Source organism: Eumetopias jubatus, unplaced genomic scaffold, assembly GCF_037043125.1.
Source record: "Eumetopias jubatus isolate StellerSeaLion01/CBP00866 unplaced genomic scaffold, mEumJub1_p1.0 scaffold_5, whole genome shotgun sequence".
In the NCBI taxonomy this organism is placed as follows: Eukaryota; Metazoa; Chordata; class Mammalia; order Carnivora; family Otariidae; genus Eumetopias; species Eumetopias jubatus.
Window position 1 is genome coordinate 59,143,706 of NW_028274811.1, and position 16,902 is coordinate 59,160,607.

Consider the following 16,902-nt stretch of genomic DNA (forward strand, 5'->3'; position numbering starts at 1 on the left):
AAATAATACCGTCCATCAGGGAGGATCATAGCAAGGATTGGAAGTAATGTAAGTGCTAAACACTTAATAGGGTTTAAAAGATTATTCATTATTGGGGCACCTGGGTGGCTCACTTGGTTGAGTGCCTGACTCTTGGTTTCTGCTCAGGTTGTGATCTTATAGGTCATGAGATTAAGTCCCCTGTCGAGCCCTGCGCTGGTTCATCGGGGAGTCTACTTGAAGATTTTCTCCCTCTGCCCCTCCCCCTAGTCGTGTATACACTCTCTGTCTCAAAATAAATCTTAAAAAAAAAAATCATTATTAAATCTTAAGCTTTGTCTTCTTCCAGTTTACAGACTGCAGCTTTCTCAATACTATTTACATTTATTCAAACTAATTTGAAATGTTAGTCATGTAATAATTCAGAGATAGCAGTTCTTTATCTTCCTAAATCATTCTTGGCAAATCCTGTACATATTCTACTCCTTTGTCACCTAATACTACATTAAGGAGAAATTCCAGACTAACTAGAAATGAACTCAGTTCACTTGACACAATGCTTTTGTTAAACTGTCAGTTAACTCTCAGCCTGGATTAAACTCTTCTAGAATCTAGAAGGAAACCAGGTATGTTTTAGTTATTGTAGTTAAAAGTAGAAAATTGGAAGAATGATTTCATTCTGCATCTCTTTGGAGCTAAGTTATACCTTAGGTAGGATTAAAAAAAATTTAATGTGAATTTTAGGACACTTGATAATTTGCTGTGTGTATTTATAAAATGAGAATTGGGACTCATTGAACTCACTGTATTTCGCTAGTATTGAAAGAATGACACTGATGGCATGAATGTTGGCTAGGATCCGTATTTTTCACTCTACATTTTGCTAAATTATATAATATTTTCATGGCTCCAAAGTAAAAACTATAAAACAAGGGACATTCAGCAAAGTCTAGGTACCAACCCTGGGCTCTCATATCACTGTTCTCTTCATCTCCCCATAGGTAATCATAGGTTTTATGTAAGTAAGCTCTACACCCAACACGGGGCTCGAACTTACGACCCTGAGATAAGAGTTGCATGGTCTTCCAACTGAGCCAGCCAGGCACCCCTGGTTTTTTACTCTTGTTAAACATTTAAATAAACACATACACATTGATTTTTTTCTTTGAATAAGAGTTAACATATTGTTTTACACCCTTTCCACTCATTCCATGGCAGTATATAGATTTTCTTATAGTATTTTACAGCTGCATGATACTCAGCTGCATAGTACTCTATCATGTACATGTACCATAGTTTATTTAACTATATTCTATTGATATTTAGTTTGCTTCCAGTCTTTTGCTATTATAAATAGTATTTTGCCAGTATATTTTAGGAATAAATTCCTAGAAGTGAGATTGTGGGTCAAAGTATAAATGTAGATGTAGTTTTGCTAGCTGTTGCCAACTGTCCCTCCATAGAGTTGTAACAATTTCTCTTCCCATTAATAATGTATGAGAAGTCTTATTTCCTTACACTTTTGTCACAAGACTGTGTTAGACTTGTAGATTTTTGCTAATCTGATAGGTGAGAAATGATTATGTTAGGGTAGTTTTAATTAGTATTTCCCTTATGAGTGAGATCAGCATCTTTTCACTTAAATTTTTGAACTAGTTTCATATTTGTGCACATTTTTTTTTCAGGTACTGGTGCTACTATCCCGAGGAATTACTCTTTGGATTTTTTTTCTCTTTGGGAGTGGTAATAATCACTCAAACAGTATTACTAGGCATGTATGATTAAATAAAAAAGATCTATTTATGTATTTTTTGTATTTAAAGAAGTGACATTCTAATTTGGGAAAAGGGACTTGTATGAAGATCATCATGATTCAGTGAAATAAATGCTGGTGGAGATAAATACCAAGCTCTGTGGAAGCACTTAGCCTGGGATGAAATGACTTGGGTATCAGGAATTTTATTAGTTAACATGTGAATTGTTCTTCACATTGAGTCTTTAAGGAAGAGGAGATTGCTAGGTTTACCCTCCCTTAGAGTATTCCTGCCAGAGGAAGCAATGCCAAGGAAGAATATGGTGCTGAGGACTCCTGGGTCACCTGGTTTTGTGGGTAGGGATAAGGGGAGTGGGCATTGAGACTGCATCTGGACCATGAGGATTTGCTAAGTCTCTACTTGTTGACTCTAAACCCACTTCTTTAAAAAAAAAAATTTTTTTTTTAATTTTTTAAGAAAGCTCTGCAGCCAATATGGGGCTCAGACTTACAACCCTGAGATCAAGAGTTGATGCTCTACTGACTGAGTCAGCCAGGTGCTCCCCTAAACCCATTTCTAAATTAAGATAACCACAGCAGTGCCAAGTTGAAAAATTGGATTAAAATATTCATGTTCCTGTTAATTTTCTCCCTGAGGCACATTCTCTCTTGATAATCTTCCTGCTCCTCACATTTTGGAATAAACTTGGGAAGAGAACTCTGGGAAGTAGAGTGATTTCATTCCCTCCTTCCCTTTTTATTGTTGAGCAAGCCTAAAGTTCTTACTTTTTGTCCGTGCCATACTTTTAATTTATCATTACATCTTCCTTTTTGCCAAGTTCAAGGCTCCTTATGCAATAGCTTGTTTGACTTGGTAGAGAGTGAAGATCTGGGTAGGGGAAGGTGCTTGTGAGAGAGTTTATGAGTCTGGAAAGGTAGGCAGGGACTAAGCTAGAAGGTCAGAAGCCTTGTATCTCGTTTTGAGGAATTTGTATTTTGTCTTGGTGGAGAGCCTCTAAAAAACCTGAAATGGGTGAGGAACAGAGGAGAGGGGTCGGAGGAGGGGAATGACAAGATAAGCTTTTCATTTTTGAGAAGTAATTTTGATGACTATGTCGAGGAAGGTGGGTAGGAGAAAGTCCAGTATAGATGGGAGAGCAGTGCTCCAACCAGCAGCAGCAGCACATGGGAACTTTTTAGAAAAACAGATTCTGACACCGCACCCTAGAACCCTGGGGGTGGGTGCAGCAATGTGTGTTTGATTCAGATGTGTGCCAAAGCTTGCGACTAGAGACAGAAAAGTCAATGAGGCTGTATTACAGTTTGTAAATGTTTTTTCATGTTACTTACATAGTTGGTTTTTGTTGAGATGTTCCTGTTTGTGTCTTATATTCATTCACAAGAAAAGTAGATGAGCTCTCTAGGATTTTGGGACTTATTTATTTGAAAGCCTAATATGAAAAGATTTGAAAAGCTGGGATATTATGGTAATATATTATATTTGGAAAAGGGGAAACCATTCAGGATGCAGTAAACTATAGTCAACTGAAACTATTGGAGTAGAATACAACAAGTAAGTGGAACATCTTGGATGCTCTAGATGTTGCCTGTACATGACATTGATTTGTAATGTGGTATTTTTATCTGCAGTAGGGAAAAGTGATAGGAGATATTGTAAAAAAAAAAAAAAGGGAACATGAACTCGTTGTGGAACCCAAAGGAAAGGACGGTGAGTTTGCCCAAGATTTCCTAAGATGGTCTTGTGCAGTCAGTTCCACATAACTGTTTTCCTTCTTTATATAATAGCAGTTGATTTGCATCTAAAGCAGATGCAGATTTTTCATTGAGGGTGTGAGGGCTGTGGGTATAAATTTCAACCTTGTTGGAATGGGACTGAGTAAATCTGATAGTCTTTATTCTCCTCTTTAGCTTTGCTGGGTGAACAAAAGTACAGATAGAGCAAGTGCTTTGTAAATATCAAAACTGTGCCTTAAAGGCTAAGTAATCTTTTTTTCTCTTTTGTATTTTATTCCAGGACCCATCAGTTACACAAGTGACAAGAAATGTTCCACCAGGACTTGATGAATATAATCCATTCTCGGATTCTAGAACAGTAAGACTATCTTAATTGGACTACTTTTAAATGTTGAAATTAGATAGGAATTATATTTCAGTTATGATTTCTTTTTTAGTCAATTGGTTAAACTTATATAAAATAAGCTGTTAGTGTTTTATTTATAATTTAGAAAGTCAAATTTTTTTTAAACAGAAAGGAGTATCAGTAATAATTGAAAATTACCACGATGGTCCTAGTGAAGTACTACAAACTTTCTTTTATGTTCTACATTGCTACTAATCCCTCTACTAAGTCAATCTTACTACAGTTCTTAGGAGAGGGAAGTGCTTTTTGGTATAAGTGTTGTCTTCGTGGTAATGTAGGGGTGACGTTTTCTTATAAAACAGAACATTCTACTCTGTGGTAGACAGACTAAAACCTCTGGAACTTTACTTGGCTTAGGAACATACTGGTCTCAAAATTTAGTCTTGATTTATGGAGGGGTATGAAAAAATTCCTGAAGAAACAGGGGTTCTCTCCCCTGGATGCATATTAGATGCACCTGGAGAATTTGATTACACTTTTCATTAGGGCCCTACTCTCTCACAGTTAGGGCACTTGTGCTTTTTGTTGTAGCTGTTTTGGTGATTTTATTCTGAACCAGTTCTGAGAACTATTGAGGTAGGTTATGTTGAGAGTTCTTCCCCAAAATTTCTCTGGCAAATAATTTTGTTACTGTATTTTGAGTCTTTAGTGTAATTCTTACATTCAAGAGGTCTCGTAGTTTAAACCCCGTTGGCTTTTGAAATATAAGTCATCCTGGTGAAGGTATTGAAGTTCTTCAATTGTATGCTTGGATTTACAGATCAGTGTAATGATTGTACTTAATCATCTCTTCCTGATGTGTTTTCCATAGTCTGGAAAATAATTCTCTAAAGATATTGTAGGTTTTAGCTTAGAAATTTATTCAAAATATTTTATATTAACATTTCAATTTTAAGAAGAGCTTTGTACAAAGTAAAAGCATTAAAATAAGAATGAACTTTTACATTTCACTTTATTCCAAAGCCCTTATTAAACAGACTTTGCTTATGTATAGCAGCTACACCCCAGCCTTGGTTTACTAAAGTGTTCATTGAGCAAGTAAATTTCAGATTGAACCATTGGGGATGGCCAATAAGTTGACCAGTTTTGACATGTAAAAAATGGCAATTTCATAAGATTCAGCTGTATAGTAAATTTGTGCTATGAATGTATGTATGAGAGTGCATTTGGTTGTAGTTGAAAGGGAGAAAAAGAAGAGCTGTATATTTTATTCCACAAGATGTAGTTCTTTTAATATGATTTCGGGGGGTGGAGATGGGAACAAGACTCGTTAATATTTGTTGGTAAAGAATGAAAAGAGGTTTGCATATTTTTTGTAAGATTTTACTAGCAAGAAGTATGGTGAACTTATTAAAAGTAGCAACTGTAGATTGTTCTGAGCAGTAATATTAGTACTCTTTACCAAGTTGTCTACTTTGTGTCATGTGCTTTATCTGTCATTACTGAATTCTTATAACATTCAAAATGGATATTTTTTATTTCTGTTTTACTGATAAAGAATCTGAGACACTGGTCATCCAGATAGTAAGTGGCAGAATTGGTTTAACTATCTGTTTTCTCTAAAGCTTTTGCCTTTTACATTTTGCTAGTTCTGTCTTTAGAGAAAGGTGCTTAAGAATAGAAGGTACAGTCCTGGTCTACGAAAAATTTCTCACCCAACTGGAATTTAAAACAATTACACAAAGAAGATAGAGCCAGGAAAAATAAAACATAAAAGTGTAAATTATAGTTTGAAACAGAGTTTTTGCAATCAAGGAAAGGTTTTCTGAAAGAGAATAGTCTTATTTAGGTAGCTAGGCAATATGGACAAGCCAATTTAAAATGAAACACTTAGATTTGATAGAGTATCAGAACCAGGGAAATGTAAATTATTGTAACATATGCATTTTCCAGTGAACCTTTTTACATGATTGAAATTGTAGTTGAAATAATAATAAAAAAAATCCTTTGTTTTCTCTGTATGGTATCAGAAACTTGTCTTTTTTTAAATGGTTGTGACTATTTTCCAAAACAGATCAGATGTATTTGTATAATTGATTTAAGTGATATGTAAGAACTCAATCCAAATACTGTTTTAGTTGATTGGTGGTATTCATATTTATTTTAGAAAAATATTAGTGAAAATCAAGCTTCTGAATTGTTGCATAAGGGTGTGGTGAAATACTTAAGGTCAAGTGAGAAGATCCATCAGCAGAATGAGTGTATAAACTATAAGATTTAGAAAAAGTTCCTGTTTTTTGTTTCTTACTTAAGTTTCCTTTTATATTTAGTTTTATGTTTAAATGGAAAATAAGGTATTTAATGAAGGCAACAATTAAACGTTTTTTTTTTTTAAAGATTTCTCATTTATTTATTTGAGAGATAGAGAGCAGACTGACCAAGAACATGAGTCGGGGCGGGGGGCGGGGGGGAGAGGCAGAAGGAGAGGGAGAAGCAGGTTCCCTGCTCAGTGGGATCATGTCCTGAGCCAAAGACAGACACTTAACCGATTTAGCCACCCCAGGCATCCCTTTAATATTTTAATAATTTACATACTCACTTTACAGATTCAGAAAAAGGAATTGTCCCGACACATTACAATATAGACAAGGTCGGTGTGTTGGCAGTATAATGGAGGGCTGTTGAGCGCTTGTAATGTGGCTAGTCTGAAATGAAATGTGCTTTAGAAACGGAGGGTAGGGCGCCTGGGTGGCTCAGTTGGTTAAGCGACTGCCTTCAGCTCGGGTCATGATCCTGGAGTCCCGGGATCGAGTCCTGCATCAGGCTCCCTGCTCGGCGAGGAGCCTGCTTCTCCCTCTAATCCTCCCCCCTCTCGTGTACACTCTCTCTCTCTCTCATTCTCACTCTCTCAAAATAAATAAATAAATCTTTAAAAAAAAAATAAAAACGGAGGATAGTCTTGAGTTACAAAATAATTTTTGTGTGAACTCAGAATGCATTTTCCTACTGAAAATTATGTTGAACATGGTGGGTAGGTTCCCTGGCCTACCTTCTAAAATTTAATGAATAAAATACTAGAAAAATTGACTCATCCTTGAGAACTGGTATGTACTTATGGAGGAATGCTTTCCTTTAAAACAAGGTAATAGTTTAAAATGTCTACTACAGCGTGATTGGCACTAGTTTCAGCCACTGGTAATGACATTTATGGCTTCAAACAGAATTTCTTCTGGTAGATCTTAAAGTATAGGAATTAGGGACACGTGTGTTGGGGGGGATGTATGGTGCTGCTTATATAAATTGAGTGACATATTTCAGGGCCTAGTATACTGTCACATTTTTATTTTCTTCAGGGATAGGTTGCTGCTTTTCTTACTGTTCTAGTTGTTGCCATAAATAATTTTGGTCACACAAAGCAGCAGCAGGATCTGTATCTTCTGGCAGAAGGGAGAACCTAGAGAAGAAAATTCTAAGTATTGGCATGCCCATATTTTTTATTTTTTAAAGAATATCTTTTTTTTTTTTTAAAGTAAGCTCTATGCCTAACATGGGGCTTGAACTCACCACTTGACCATCAAGAGTCACATGCTTTACTGACTAAGCCAGCCAGGCACCCCAGCATGCCCATATTTCTGACCATATGGAAAAATAAGTGATTGGTTTATGTAAGAACTGCCTCTAAGATAATTCTGGACATTAGGTAGACTGAGAGTCATAAGACCTGGATTCTAAACTAGACCTTCCACTGGTAAGTTGGTGACTTTAGGCAAACCACCTAATATCTTTGGACATCTTTTTTTATTTTATTATTTTTATTTTAATGGGTAATTATGGAAGTAGGAAGATGTTGAGTTAAATAGTTTTTAATACCAGTTTCTCTTGAAAATGGATGAAACTTAGCCCAGGGACTGACTGATTATACTTCTACACAGTAGTTTACTTATCTTTAATATTGCAAACACATTTTTCTACAGTGTAATAATTGTATTTTCTCTTGCTCTGAGTTTCTTTTTGTATCTTTTCTCCTTTGCTTCTCATTGTCTTGTCTTTGTTGGAGCTGATTATCTGTCTCTTATGGAACCAGTCTTCTTTGTTTCTCTTCTTATTTAATGATAACTATGGCCTTCTATCCTCCTATCTAGCCAAGTGTCATTGGCTAGAAATATTTGAGTCTTCTTTGGCTCAAATAGCTTCTTTTCCTATTTCTAATTATTTGCCACATCCTGTCACTTATATTTTCAGGTAATACTGCCTTTTTCATTCCTACGAAACCACCCTAATTCAAGTACTCATGTGAAATAATACAATGGCCTATCTACTTACCTTTCTCCAGTTTCTCTCCTCTCAGCTTAAATTCCACATTCAGTCATTATAGTCACTCCCTTGCCTTCTCTTCTCTCCCTTACTTTGACATAACTTCTAGGCTAAAACCCAACTGCTGGTTATATACAGTTCTGTCTACATCTACTTTCTGCCCCTACCCTAGCAGCTAAATATGGCTGGAGAAAGCATGCCAGAGGGTCTCACTTTCAGTTACTGACCAGCTCGGTAGAATACTAGAACACTGAATATTCTGGTTATATAATTGTCCACTTTCTTCTTCCTCCCTCATCTGTAAAATCTCTTCCCCTATGGTTATTCTTAGATAATGACCTTGCTTATTTCACTGAGAAAATTGAAGCAGTCAGTAGAGAACGTCCACAGACTCCCATCACCGCATCCACCTACCTATCAGCATTTTACCCATGTTCTCTGCTTGCCTGTTATTTATAGATGAGCTACTTATTTGTGCTTCTGTCTAATGTCATCCCCTCTATTGCTGCAGTAGATTCCATGCATTCTCACCTTGGAACTTTGCCCCCTCCTACATTATTAGTTTTTTCCTTCTATTAGATCATTATATCTTCATAAAAATATGTTGTGTTTTTTCCCATCTTAGAAAAAAAATCTCAAAAATTTATTCAACAGATAAAGATAGTGAGATAAAGTGAGATAAAATTCATATGTCCATTTAAAGCATATAATTCTGGTGTCATCAGGATTGCCCAGCTATTGTCAAATTCTAATTTTAGAACCTTTTTGTTTCACCCCCAAAAGTCAGACCTTTCAGCAGTCACTTCACGTATCTCTTCCCTTTCCAGCAGTAGGCAACTACTAATTTACTTTCTGCCTCTCTAGATTTGTCTTTTCTAGACATTTCATATAAATAGAATTATGCAATATGTGGTCTTCTGTGACTAGATTCTTTCACTTAGCATAATATTTTCAATATTCAACTGTGTTGTGGCATGTAGCATCAGTTACTTTATTCCCCTTCCCTTTTTTGATTTTCATACCACCTTTTATTTAGCCATTTGTGAGTTGATGGGCAGTTAGGTTGTTTCAAATTTTTGGCTCCCATGAGCTTTTGTGTACTACTTTTTCTGTAGTCCTGTGTTTCCATTCCTCTTGTATATATATACACGTAGCAGTGGAATTGCAGGGTTGTATGTTCAACATTTTGAGGGGCTACCAGCCTGGTTTCCAAGGTGGGTGCACCATTTTACATTGTCATCAGTAGTGTGTAAGTGTTCCACTTTCTCCACATCCTTGCCAGCACTGGTTATTGTGACTTTGTGCTTGTAGCCATCCTAGTGGATGTGAAGTAATCTCTCCTTGTGGTTTTGATTTGTGTTTCCCTGATGGCTAATAATATTAACCATTTTTTTGCTGTGTTTATTGGCCATTTGTGTATTTTCTTTGGAGAAATGTTTAGATCTTTTGCCCATATTTAAATGGAGTTGTCTTTTTATTTATTTATTTTTATTTTTATTTTTTTTTGTTTTTAATAGTGAATTGTGAGTTTGTTAAATATTCTAGATACAAGTCCCTTATCAAATATGTGATTTGCAAACATTTTCTCTCATTCTGTGGGATGTCTTTTCACTTTATTGACAGTGTTCTTTGCATAAAAGATTTAATTTTTTTTAAAGATTTTATTTATTTGTCAGACAGAGAGAGAGAGAGAGCACAAGCAGGGTGAGTGGCAGGCAGAGGGAGAGGGAGAAGTAGACTCCCCGCCAAGCAGGGAGCCCGATGCGGGGCTCGAACCCAGGACCCTGGGATCATGACCTGAGCCAAAGGCAGACGCTTAAAGACTGAGCCACGCAGGCGCCCCTAGGAGATTTAATTTTGATGTCACATTTGTTTATTTTTTCTTGGGTTGCTTGTTATTGGTGTTCTAAGAAACCATTACTTAACTCAGGGTCTTAAAGATTTACTCCTATGTTTTCGTCTAAGAGTTGTACATTTTTAGTGCTTACATTTAGGTTTATGATTGGTTTTGAGTTAATTTTTGTATGTGGTATGAGGTGGTTGTCCAACCCCATTCTTTTGCATTGGATATCCACTGTTCCAGCACCATTCGTTGAAAAGACAAGTTTTTTCTATTGGATTATTGTGGCACTCAGTTGAAAACCAGTTGATTAATTTAGGGATTTATATTTGGACGCTCTGTTCTGTTGATACCTGTGTCTATCCTTACTACAGTAGCACACTGTCTTGATTACTGTAATTCTATAATAGAACTTAATCTTATTTCCCTGTCCAGTTCATTTATGGCATCCTCTTCCCTGCAAAACTTTCTCTTCTCTCCATTGCTGCAGAAATCCTCTGAAGGGTAGTCTACTTATTTTAGTTTCTTAGTCCTCTCTCCTGAAAGATACTTCAGTGTTTTTCTCCTAGCACTCTACCAAAATGTACTTGTCAGGGTAGCCAATGACTTCCACATTGTTAATTCAGTGGTAAATTTTCATTCTTAACCTTAATCAGCAGCACTGAGAGTTGATCACTATCTCATTCTTTTTTTTTTTCCCCAAGATTTTATTTTATTTATTTGACAGAGAGGGAGAGCACAAGTAGGCAGAGTGGCAGACAGAAGGAGAGGGAGAAGCAGGTTCTCTGCTGAGCAGGGAGTCTGATGCGGAACTCTATCCCAGAACCCTGGGATCATGACCTGAGCTGAAGGCAGATGCTTAACTGACTGAGGCACCCAGGTGCCCCTCACTATCTCATTTTTAGAATATTTTCTTCATTTGGCTTTCGGAGTTTTTCCAGTTTTTCCTTCTCAGTCTCCTTTGTTGGTTTGTCTTCTCCCCTTTCATCTTCACCTGCAGTATTGGAGGGCACCTGGAATTAGGCTTTGCTTCTCTTCTTCATCTGTGTTTGCTCAGATGATGACTTCATCCAGTTTTATAGCTTTAACGTGTATCTATAGCTTTAAATACATGTGGGTGACTCCCAGATTTACATCTCCAGCACAGACCTCTCTTCTGGATACCAAGTTCGTATTTTCAACTGCCTACTAGATACGTCTACCTGGATGTCTTAAAAATTGTAGTGTTTCCCCATCCAGCGTCATGAAAACTGAACTGAGTCCCTTGATTGTAAACCTGCTAATTTTCAGTCTTTTTCCTCTCTATCCTACTAGTTGCTTAGGCTAAAACCTTGGTGGGATTTCACTGTTTGCATTTCCTTGTATTTCATGTCTTTCTCTTAGGGAATCCTGTTGGCTCTCCCTTAAAAATACATCCAGATCTGATCCTTTTTCTCCATAACCACCGCTTGGCTTGTGCTGCGATCATCCCTTGCCTGAATTACTGCAGTGGTGGTTTCCTAACTACTCTCTCTCCTTCCACCTTTGCCCTGTTTCAGTCCCTTTTCAACTCCGTAATCATGTGATCCCTTAAAGTTGACCATTTCAGTCTCCTCTTAAGAACTCTTCACTAGCTTTTAATTTTTAGAGTAAAACCAAGAGTCCTTAAAATAATCTGATTCCTAACAATGCTCTGTTTTTTTTATCTCCTCATACTCTTTCCCTCATGTATTCCTGTATCTAGCATACTGGTGTTGGTCATATATGTCAGGCATTCTCCTCACTTTCCACTGGCTCTTCATTTCCTCTACCTAAGATGGCCTTCCCCCAGATATCTGCAAGGTTGACTTCTTCACTTCCATAAAGTTTTTACTCAAATATTGACTTCCCTGACCACCTTTGTAAAATTAAATCCACTCAGCCTTTATTCATGATGCCTTTACCCTGTTCTTTGTTGTTGTTGTTATTGTTGTTCCATAAAATTTACTGCTTTCTGAGATACTCTAAAATGTGTTTATTATGTATATTGTTTATCTTCCATTGTAAACTCCATGAGAGTAAGGATGTTTACCTGTTTTGTTCATTAATGTATCTCAAGTGTCTATAACTGTTGGACGTTGTAGTTGATCAATAAATGTTTGATTAATGTATGTATGAATATGTATGGTCACACCTCTTTTTCTTCATTTACCTTTCTCTACTTGGAAACTCCCATCCATGTATATTCCTTCTTTCCTCCTATTGTGCACCTCTTTCCCCAAGTACTCTAATCTTTAAAGCCTTGTTTTAAAATGGTTATCTATTCTGATAAAATTATTTCTGTTTGTCCTGATTCTTACATTAATGTGTGTAATTTTCACCACCCTTAATAACAAGAGAACCTATGTTAAGCATAGCTACAATCAGTTGTCTGCTCAGAGACTGAAAAAGTCAGTGAAAGCTGAAAAGTTTTAGGTTTGTTTTGGCAGTCTCTTAAACTTTTTTGCCTTAGAGAGGCATTCTCAATTTCTAGGTGTCTAAAACTCACTCTTGGGAGTTGGTTTAAAAATGCAAATCTTTTCTCTTCATTCCTCTGAGTTTTTGAATCTGTGTGTCCATAGCAGGGACCAGAGTCTGCATTTTTAAAAAGATTTACCTATTTATTATTTGAGAGAGCGAGCGAGAACGAGTGAGCTGGGGAGGGTGGGGGGAAGAGAGAGAGAAAATCTCAAGCGGACTTCCTTTTGAGCACAGAGCCCAGATGTGGAGTTCCATCTCCGGACCCTGAGATCATGACCTGAGCCAAAATCGAGTTGGATGCTTAACCAGCTGAGCCACCCAGGTGCCCCAGAGTCTGCATATTCAATAAGCATCAGGGGTTTCTGATGCAGGGTATCTATAAACACATTAAGAACCCTTGCTTTAGACCCTGAGTAAACTTAAGAACTTTATTGGTTCACAGATGGAAGAGAAAGAACAGGAAAAAACAAGGAGAAATTTTCTTGAATAGGTGATTAGAATATGGAAGAAAACCAGGAAGGAGAACATACATTTGTTTGTGCATCAGAAAGATAACTCATGGGGTGCCTGGGTAGCTCAGTTGTTGGGCGTCTGCCTTCGGCTCGGGTCATGATCTCAGGGTCCTGGGATCGAGCCCCGCATCAGGCTCCCTGCTCGACGGGAAACCTGCTTCACCCCCTCCCACTCCCCCTGCTTGTGTTCCCTCTCTCGCTGTCTCTCTCTCTCTGTCAAATAAATAAATAAAAAATCTTAAACAAAAAAACAGAGGCAAATCCCTTAAAAAAAAAAAGATAACTCATGGACTAGTTCCTTGAAGGGATCTTAGATATTATTTATTAAATAATGAAACATCTTTAGAATTTTCAGTGCAGAGAGCCCTTAGGTTATAGAAGAATCTCTATACTGTTTATTGCTATGATTGTTATAATGGTTTTAATTCTGAGCCAAAATATATTTTGAAATGAAAAATGTTGAACATTTTTTCATTTGTCTGTTGGCCATTTATATGTCTTCTTTGGAGAAATGTCTGTTCATGTCCTCTGCCCATTTCTTGACTGGATTTTTTTGTTTTTTTGGGTGTTGAGTTTGCTGAGTTCTTTATAGATTTTAGATACTAGCCCTTTATTGATACTAGCCCTTTATTGATAAGACATTTGCAAATATCTTCTCCCATTCTATAGCTTGCCTTTTAGTTTTGTTGACTATTTCCTTTGCTGTGCAAAAGCTTTTTATCCTGATGAAGTCCCAGTTAAAATACCAATTTTTATCACTTATTATTGGTACAAACTTTTATCACTTATTATTGGTACAAACTTTTCCAGTTTCATTAAATATTCTTTCAGACCTTTTAAATAGGTGCATAAAATGGTCTCCTATGGATAAGCCTTATAATGATAATATTATAAAGGGACATTTTCTTATTTTGGACATTTGGGTTATTTTCTTATTTTGGACATTTGGGTTATTTCTTATTTTGGACATTTGGGTTATTTCTAACTTTTTGCTGTTGTAAATAATGCAATGGTGAACATCCTTGTACCTATCTTGGATTATTTCCTTATGATATTTTTTAAGACTAGCTATTTGTGAGTCATAGAGTATAAATACTTCTGTGCTGATGTACATAATACTAGATTAAGCTCCAGGATTATTATATGAACTAGTTTATAATCCCATTATCATTGTGTGAGAATACCCATTTTAGATCTTTTCCAAAATGTGATAATCTTACGGTAATAATGACCTAAAAATAATTAGATGAAGCTTACATTTTTTTGGATTACTAATGAGGGGTTAACATTTTTAATATGTTTATTTACTTTTTGTAAGTATTTTGTAAGCTGCTTGTTGAGGGCTTTTTAAAATGCATTTTTCTTCAGTAACATGTTCATCTGTTTTTTTTTATTGATTTGTATGTGATGAAGTGTATTAACCAATTGACAGTTATATGTTTTGCTTATTAGATTTTGCCCTTTAATCTTGGTTATGAAATGCTTTATATCATCCAACTTCGAAGTATTTATTAGATATATTACCTTTTCATTATGATTTCTTTCCCCTCATCCCTTTTAAATATTTAGACTATCTTTGCTCCAACCCAAGATCAGAAAGTCATCTATATATCATCTATAACATATCATCTGTATTATAGAACTATGCTATGTTCTAGTGTTTTTATAGTTTAACAAAAAAAAATAACCATTTGAGATTTATTCTGGTGAGATACAGAATACTGATTTTTCCCCCCTAAACATTTAAATAATTGTCTTGGCACCATTTTGGTAATCTTTGTTGTTCCTGTTGTTTTGAAATGCTATCTTGGTTATGTGCTTTAATTTTTATATATGCTGTCATTGTATATATACTGGAATTCCAAATTTTTGTATTTCAAACTTCATGTTTTTCTATCTCATGGTTGTGAAATATGTCACTGTTTTCTCATCTGTTGATTACTAGTGAGTTTGAACCATTAATTAATATTTTTATTGACCATTCTTGTTTTCTTCTTTGTGCTGCCTGTTCAGATCTTGTGCTTATTTTTCTGTTAGTAGTTTATAGTTCTATGAATTTGTAACAATTCCTTATGTATTCTGCATAGCATTATATATGCATTATAACCAATTTTCTCTAGCCTGTGATTTGACTTTTCACTTGATGTTAAGTTTGAATGTACACGTTTCCCCCATTATTGAAAAGTAGAGCACACCTATGAAACTTCTTGTAAGCCAAAATAGCAAAAAGTGAAGGGTATTCCCTGCTTTCCAAAACTTCCTGTTACACCACTTTACTTTTACAAAAGACCTACATTAGTACCTGTTTTCTCTAACCTAAGGAAATCTGATTTTCTTTGATTATATGAAAAAAGCTGTCACTGTACTAATGTAGGTCTTTTGAAGTGGTGTAAAGGGAACTTTCAGAAAAGGGGGGATACCTGTAGTTGAACTTGTCTATCTTTATTGTTTGTGTGTTTTTCTAATCTTGATTTAACAAGTACTTAATGAGCGTTTACTGTGTTCCAGGCATTGTTTTAGGCACTGGAGGTACATCACTGACAAAATACATAGAGATTCCTAGAGCTTACATTCAAGAAGCTCTTATGTACTCTTAAGTTCATAAAAATATTCACGTAATTTTTTTCCCCTAAAAGTATTTAAGTTTTGCTTTTTTACTCTTAGATCATCCACCTGGAATTTATTTTTGTGTGGTGTGAAGTAGGAAATCTAGCTTCACTATTACATCTGGGTAGCCAGTTTCCTAGCATCATTTATTGACTAATACGTTATTTCTCCACTGTCTTACAGTGAGTATCCCCTCTGTTGGATATCAAGTTTCTGCATTTGTGTGAGTCTGTTTCTGTGTCCCTTCTGTTTATTGGTATATTTCTGTATCTTTGCCATCTATACCACCCTCTTAATTACTATATCCTTATGATAAGCTTTGATATCATAGGTCTGCTCTATTCTTCCTCAGAATTGTTTGACCTATTCTTAGCCCTTGGCTTTTTCATACGAATTTTAGAATTAGCTGTATTCTCCGGTTATTTCTTCCACTGTGCCTGGCTTCCTTTTCAGGACTGCTACTTGCTGTGACAGGATACAATCCTGGTGCATTGGTGGGGTCTTCTGGCTTTGACAGTTCTGATTTTTGAACTTCCCTTTGCAGCTACTTGCTCGTGTGCTTTCTTTCTCTTTTCCTTTTTTTCTTTCTGTTTTCCTTTTCCTATGGCCATTTAAAAGAATACTTAAAAATATATATGTATTTTAATTTTTTAAAAAGATTTTTGGGCTCCTGGGTGGCTCAGTTGGTTAAGCGACTGCCTTCGGCTCAGATCATGATCCTGGAGTCCCGGGATCGAGTCCCACATCGGGCTCCCTGCTAAGCAGGGAGTCTGCTTCTCCCTCTGACCCTCCCTCCTCTCATGTGCTCTCTCTCGCTCATTCTTGCTCTCTCAAATAAATAAATAAAATCTTAAAAAAAAGATTTTTATTTATTTGAGAGCGAGAGAGAGTGAGTGAGAGAGAGAGAGCAACATGCAGGGTGAGGGGCATAAGGAGAAGCAGACTCTCCGCTGAGTGGGGAGCCTAATGCAGGGCTCGATCCTGGGATTCCAGGATCATGACCTGAGCCAAAGGCAGACGCTTAACTGACTAAGCCACCCAGGCACCCATAAAAATATATTTTTTAACTTAAAAAAAAACAGTATATTGGGGGGGTATATAATAGAGATGTGTATAAAGCAAAAGGTGCAAATCCCTCTCACACCAGTTTGCTGAGAGCTTTCAGATATTTTTCTGGGTGTGTACAAGTGTGTGTTTATAAAAGCAAAAAATGGTCATATGCATTCTGTAGTTCACTTTATTTCATTCATTATTTAAAAGGCAGTCTTCTGTAACTCTAACTCATTCCTTTTGATGGCTGCGTGGTATGTTTATATAG

At 36.3% G+C, this 16,902-nt stretch overlaps 1 protein-coding gene across 1 annotated transcript in view; it reads left to right on the top strand.

Annotated features, from left to right (window-relative positions):
• Positions 1-16,902, top strand: part of SCAMP1 (secretory carrier membrane protein 1) — a 113,918-nt gene that overhangs the window by 25,673 nt on the left and 71,343 nt on the right. Inside the window, exon 2 of the mRNA XM_028114567.2 lies at positions 3,768-3,845. Within this exon, the coding sequence (XP_027970368.1) occupies positions 3,768-3,845 (78 nt within the window). The remainder of the gene's footprint in view (positions 1-3,767; positions 3,846-16,902) is intronic.